Source organism: Trichomycterus rosablanca, chromosome 19 (genome assembly GCF_030014385.1).
Source record: "Trichomycterus rosablanca isolate fTriRos1 chromosome 19, fTriRos1.hap1, whole genome shotgun sequence".
Taxonomy (NCBI): Eukaryota; Metazoa; Chordata; class Actinopteri; order Siluriformes; family Trichomycteridae; genus Trichomycterus; species Trichomycterus rosablanca.
Window position 1 is genome coordinate 24,338,569 of NC_086006.1, and position 7,153 is coordinate 24,345,721.

General features: G+C 38.1%; 1 protein-coding gene across 2 annotated transcripts in view; it reads right to left on the reverse strand.

The window, feature by feature from the left end:
• Nucleotides 1-5,000, reverse strand: part of gpsm2l (G protein signaling modulator 2, like) — a 22,056-nt gene extending 17,056 nt beyond the window's left edge. The window contains exon 1 of one of the 2 annotated variants that reach the window (XM_063015643.1): nt 4,892-5,000. Coding sequence is in view for 1 of the 2 variants with exons in the window: in XM_063015641.1 (XP_062871711.1) it covers nt 2,742-2,791 (50 nt within the window). In the remaining variant the exon portion in view is untranslated. Of the gene's footprint in view, nt 1-2,741; nt 2,792-4,891 lie in introns of those variants that run through there. The other variant, XM_063015641.1, reaches the window with a different exon arrangement.
• Nucleotides 5,001-7,153: the final 2,153 nt, after the last annotated feature.

Genomic DNA, 7,153 nt, shown 5'->3' on the forward strand with positions numbered 1-7,153 from the left:
TTTATTTTAGCAGGATAATGTTAGGCTTCATTCTGCTCATGGTTCAACAGCTTATTCCTACAGATACAGAGGTTGTATGATTGATCTGTCTCTAACTGAAACTGCATGACGCATCATTAAGAGGAAAATCAGACGATGACCACAGACTGATGAGCAGACGCAAGTCTTTTATCAAGCAAGAATGAACAAACTATTGAATGGTGGGTTCATTAGAAATTCTGGTGTAACACAGTGGTAAACTTGCCTCTGTCTTGGTGTATATTGATCAAATACAATAAAACTGGTCAGTTAAAACAGTGAAAATCTTCTTTTTGTTTTTGTCACTGTAATAAATGTTTAAGAGAATTAACAAATCACAGCTTTTGTTTTTATTTTTGTATAAAGAGAAGTTTAACAGAATAGAAGTTTAAGATGTAATCTGTGACCGTAATGAAAAACACATCTTTATTTCAGTAGTAACCGAGCATCTGAAGCCAACTCAGGCAAATCCAATTGACAGCAGTAAATCCAGTGCTTTGCCCAGAGTGACCTCAGTGCTGGGTGGGGTGGCCATCGCTCCTACAGTCTACGACTTATAGAGCTCATTTTTAACAGATGTTTTATTAGTTAATGGACTCATAGCACTGGCTATTGTCATGTCAAACATACATTCATTTTTTTTTACTACCCATAATGGATCTGGCACCACCGAGTACCACTGGGTGCTGTGTACACACTTTACCAACTGCACACCTACCACACCTACCATGCCAAACAAACACACAATTGTATGTATGTTTTAAATTATTTACCTGTAATAACCACTTCATCCTGATCAGGGGTGTGAAATGGGGCCAATTTAGCAGTGGAAAGGAATAAATCTATTCATCACAGTTTTATCATAGGATTATTTTAAGTTTCAAGCTCTGAAGTACTGGATCTCAGCTTTATATTTAGTCTCACATTCCAGTAGGAAACTCGCATCTTAACTAAAGCTTGGGTAGCGCAGCAGTCTAACAGCTGATGAAAATGAAATAAACACACATCTTAACTGTTCAGGCCCAACCAGATGTCTCAAAATCTCAGTGGATGGTGAATCACTTTGGAAAAGAACAACTGCCTGAAACACTGCAGAAGCTATTACAGACATTTCCTGGGTGCTTATCCAACTATTAGTCAGTCTGCAAAGCCTGAAACAAAGTGAGGCCAGTGTGGTGGTGCAGCATGTACTGCTGGTGCTGCAAAGTCCTGGGGGACCTGGTTCTAACCTGACCTTCGATCACAGGGTATAATAGAATAGTATAATATACACTGGCTACTGTGGTACATATTCACTGCCTTTTAACATGCATGTATTTGGAATGTAGTGGTTCAGCTATACGCTCCAGGAAGAATTTTAACTGTAGAGAAAAGAGAGGGGGTGGTGACACCACAAGATCCTTTGCATTAAAGTTTAAATAAGGCCATGAAAGATTTAGCTGCCAGAGCCATACAAACAGATCTGGGTTTAGCAGCTTTAATTCAGCAGGCTATCCAAACAGTAATGGATTACATTTCAACTCTGAAGAAGTACTTCTAGTGTGAACCAAACTACTTGAGAAAAGTAACAGTAACAATATTAAATGTGGTGGGTGTTGCAGTGGGTGTTTTGTGTCTAATCCAATCTATAAGGCAGTGGTAGCTTAGTTCTTAGTGTACTAGACTAGTGTTCACCACCAACACCACCATTAATTACACTGTTGTGCACCTGAAGTAGGCCCTTACACCTCAACTGCTTGCATTGTCTTCTGTTCATAAATGTAGACATAATCCCGGTAGATACACAGTCAATATATGCATAAGTATTACATTTCAAAATCCAGCCAACTGTCTAATCAATATTCACATAATATGTCCTAATAAACCTTGGGGGCAATTAATTCAGGATTTTTAAATAAAATGTCCTTCAATTGTCTTATACATACACATATACTACAATACTACAGACTCATCAAACCATTTCTTAATGGACCTTGTTAGGTGTACATCTTTTGGAAGCAGAAATGGGTATGGTAGAAACACCTTAATAATTAAGAAGGGTGTATATTTTTTGCCTCTATTAAATTGTTTTGGCTTATAGTAGGTGTGTATGTGCATAAACACACACACCCAAGATTTTAACATAAATCTTTCATATGTAGCCAGCAAAACGCTCATGTAACAATGCCTGTACTTCTCTAAGAATATATGCCATGAATGTTCAGATTAATCCACATTAAGAATCAATATTATAAAGAATAAAGAGAGATGTTTTAATGATGTATTCTAAATTAGACTTGATATCAGAAACACAAACAATGCCCTAAAATTACCTGGGCTTCCTACCTGGCAGTCTCATTGTAAACAGAATACAAATGTACTAACAATATCTACTATAACAGTGTGATGCTTAATATCGTAGTATAAGATCTGAAGTATATAACTGTACTAAACCAAACATATCACAGTCCAATTATTAACTTAAAAAAGGATGGATTCAAAGGTTTTTTTGGATCTATGAACTAAACAAAAGCCTAAAAAATGTTTGCAACACACCGAATACACCACACAACAAAGACAAAGACTGAGTCAGGTACTGAACTGCTGTTTTGTCAAATTAGGCCAGGTATTTTACTGGCTTTTTTATTCAAATAAACTACATGAGTAGTACAAAAGGAATTACAAAGAGCAGCCACATCAACCAGTTCTCCCATTACAATAGCCTATTACATCAAAGTTCCTACCTGGAACGCACAAAGAAACTTTGCTCCTCATTTTTCATCCTTAAATCCATTCAGAAGCATCACACGTTTCAATCCAAAAGCAAACAAATGCAAACAGACGTCTACGAAAATAAGTGTTGTTTCACTGAGACCGTCTGACAAACTGGAAGCACGAGGACGAGTCAGGAAATGTGAGATGAGTGTGTACATGAGTAAGTACATGAGTGTGTATGAGTGTGTGTGTGTGTGTGTTACAAAGCCACACTATGAATCACTCACACAGTTTAACCAGGAAAAGGTTTATCCATCATATATTTCCAATAAAATTTCATCTAAATGCCAAACTCATTCATTATGAGGTAATGGAAAATAAGGATAAGCATGCTGCCCTAAAGTAACCTGAAGGTATAGCCATTGCAGCTATGAGGAAATCAACTAATAGCACGTTTCTGTAAAAAACAAACACTCCGAAGCTGACTCATGCAACGCTTATGTTGATGATATGGACTCAGTCGAAACACAATGCTATACACTTAAATTAGTCAAAAACAAACAACAGTTTTTAGGTGTTAAAAGTTTCAATTTACATTTTACATTTTCCTGAAAGTGGCTGCATCTGTATCTTTAAAATGACCACAAACAACAACGCAACAATCATACAGACACAATACAAATGGTGAGTGGCAGCTCAGTGCTTAAGGTATGAGACTATGGGACTAGTAATTAGAGGGTCTCTGGTTCAAGCCCAGACATCAACAACTGCCACTGTTGAGTTCTTTAAGCTAGTCTGTTAACCTTAACTGCTTGAAGTGTATTTGGTCAAATTTGTAAATCGCTCTAGATAAAGAATGTTAATGTGTTGTATACACTGTCCACAGTCAAGCAAGCTTTACTTCACCAGGTTTAGAGACTGTTGTGCAAGTAAGAAGCCACTAATTCAGCCCATGTGATCAGCAAGAAAATTTAATCACTAAGGTGCTCATTTTGGCACATAGGACTTTTTTCCTGCAAAGCAGCTGTGATGCCACTGATGATGTAAAACTGGCTTGACAATGATCACTGAGATCTGTGTTTCAGCCGCTTCAAATTCATGGCAGACCTGTGTGTTTTTGACGGTTCTCAGGTTACAATTACAAACATTTTTTATTTATTAGGACTTTAACGTCATGTTTTACACACTTTAGTTACACATTACACAAGATTCATCAGTTCACAAGTTAAATGTCAAACACAGTCATGGACAATTTTGTATCTCCAATTAACCCGACTGCATGTCTTTGGACTGTGGGAGGAAACCCACACAGACATGGGGAGAACATGCAAACTCAACACAGAAAGGACCCAGACTGCCCCAGATTGAACCCAGGACCTTCTTGCTGTGAAGGGACAGTGCTACCCATTGAGCCACTCTGCCGCCCCAATTACGAAAATTAACTTTTTGATCATATGGTGCCCAACCTTGGAAAGAGACCACTGTTCCTTGTACTTGTAATTTGTTGTTCAAGGTGAAAGCCACTATTACAGCCCATGTGATCAGCAAGAAAAACTTTTTTCCTGCAAAGCAGCTGTGATGCCACTGATGATGTAAAACTGGCTTGACAATGATCACTGAGATCTGTGTTTCAGCCTTTTGGAAATCATATCAAACCTGTTTTTGACGGTTCTCAGGTTATAGTTACGAAAATGAACTTTTTGAGCATATGGAGTACGATTTGATTTTGTTACCGACCTTGGTAAGAGACCACTGTTCCTTGTAGTTGTAATCACTACCAGTGAGTGAAATGGCAATGTTACTAAGTTAAGTGGCATTATAAACGTGTTAACAACATCAAGTTATTAATAAAGTTGCTGTATGTATATTTTTACCCAACAGGAACACAGATGGTGTTTAAAAGAACTCCTGTTTTAATCAGTCACAGAAAAAGAAGAGTTGCAGGAGGAGGACTGGGAAACCCGTGAGTCCAGTTAAAACCACTGCGGAAGGTTTAGTGGGAGAAACAAGTTTGTTCGGAAGTGTTTGAGTTTCTACTGAGGTTTTACTAATAACACAATATCACTGTAAAACTGTGGAGTTGTTTTCTGGTGTCTCCTGGGAATCTTTGTTCAAGAGTTACACAATACAGTTAGATAATAAAACAGGTCCAAATAAAGAAAGAAAACATGATGTTTACCTTCAGTCTGTGTGAGCTGCGAGTGTTGAAATCTACACCATGTTCTACAATCCAAAACCATCCAAAACGAGCTTGTTCCAACCAGTCCTCACCCTCCTCTCCGCCATGTTTTCTCCAAAACTTTTCCACATTTAATGAGGGAAGGAAAACACTTGAGAGAGCAACTATCGAGGAGGGAGAGAGAGAGAGAGAGGGAGAGGGAGAGAGAGAGAGAGAGAGAGAGAGAGAGAGGGAGAGAGAGAGAGAGAGAGAGAGAGAGAGAGAGAGAGAGAGAGTTTCATTTGGGCCACTCCCATCTTTAGGGCGCAAACCTAAAACCAGCTTTTCCCCTTTAGAGCTGTGGGGCTGTGTCTCAAACCACACACACACACACACACACACACACACACACACACACACACACACACACACACACACACACACACACACACACACACACACACACACACACACACACACACACACACACACACACACACACACACACACACACACACCTAAAAGTCATTCATTCATCTTTTTTTCTTAAATAGATGAACAAAAAAGTCAAGGTACTTCCAGAGCCTGAAATCATAACCATGAACAGGAAATAAACCTCATACAGTACAACAATCTTATTAATACTTACATGCTCACAGCTACCAGGATATAAATCTCAATCCTCTGGAATGTAAATAGGGAGACAAAAATTTCAGAGACACGATGCGAGAACCGAACCTAGGCTTTCAACATTTTAGCAGATGCTAATATCCAAAGCGACTTACAGTCTAAGCAGTTGAGGGTTAAGGTCCTTGCTCAGGGGCCCCACAGTTGCAACCTGACAGTGGTGGGGTTTGAACCAGCAACCTTCTGCTTACTAGTCCAGTACCTTAACCGCTAGGTTACAACCGCTCCTAGACTTTCAAGACACAGAGGCCATGCAGCACTACATTCTCTATCATCCGTATGGTCCATAATAAACTACTAAATGTTTATTAATTTAATTGAAATCTTTTAAATAAAAGTTTCTGCAATTTCCTCAGCGATACTGGTAGTTTAGACATTGAGGAACTTGCTTGGTCAAAATCAAATTTACTTTTTGTTTCACCTTCCCAAATGTCAGGTAAGACAGCGGACCCCAACCATTTTTGTACCACGGACCGGTTTCATATAAGATATAATTTCATGTACAGGTGGGGGCGGGGGATTTAACATAAAAGAACTATAGAATGAAAAATCTGTGTACATCTTGAGCTTTTTTTACTGCAACTCTGCTCCCATCTAGTGTTGATAAGAGACACTAACACCCGAAGAGTGTTGGAAATGTAATTGCTTTTGTAGCAATCTCTAATTATTATTCCCAATTATTCTTTCTGCACGGGAATAAATGACCCACGGACAGGTACCGGTCCTACTGTTTGGGGAAATAGTTTAATTATTTAATAAGATGAAAATGTAAAAAATTATTAAGAAAATACATTAACATCGGGATGGGGAAGTAATTTCCCATTTCTGATCGACTCTGATCAACCATTTGTCACACAAAATGGTTTTGAATCAATAACAAAGCATATTACACACATTTGTAAACCACTGTAGTATTTATTTCAAGAGCAAAGTTATTCAACATCTATTTTACCCATGTAAAAAACTGCCTGCCTCTAATAAGCATTTACCTTCAAGTTTCTACAGGAACACTATGCCATAATTTCAGAAAATCCTTAAAGAGCTGAGAAAAGGTTGTTAAAAGAGGCTGGGTCAGTCTGGAAATAGTTACAAACCTTTTGAGTGAATGGGTGAGTCTGTGGTGCAGTTCCATGAGTTAATAGTTTGTTCAGGAGGAAATGAAGTATTGACTGATGATTGAGCATGCTTTTTTAATAGACGAGAAAAGGGCATTTTAGTGTAAGTGGCTTTCATAAATATAATCATTACATATTACTAAGGACACTTCATTTGTAGAAAATGCTTTATTTTAAGAGGTTTAAAAAAGATTCCTTTTTTTGTGACGCGTATAAATGTGACCGCTAGAGGACACTGTCTTACAAGGATTAATCCAAAGAGGTCAGCAAAAAATGGTTTTCTACGTTATAAAACACGTTAAATAATCAGACGAATAATTGTTGCTGTACGTATATTTAAATAAACCAATTATTGACTCAAATTTTTATTGTTTTGAATCATTCAGTCATAAAAAAGAACATTGTGGTGCAGTAAACTGCGCTAGACTACTACCACTGGGATCCAGGGTTTAAATCTGTAGTGGTGCTATCAGCCGATCGG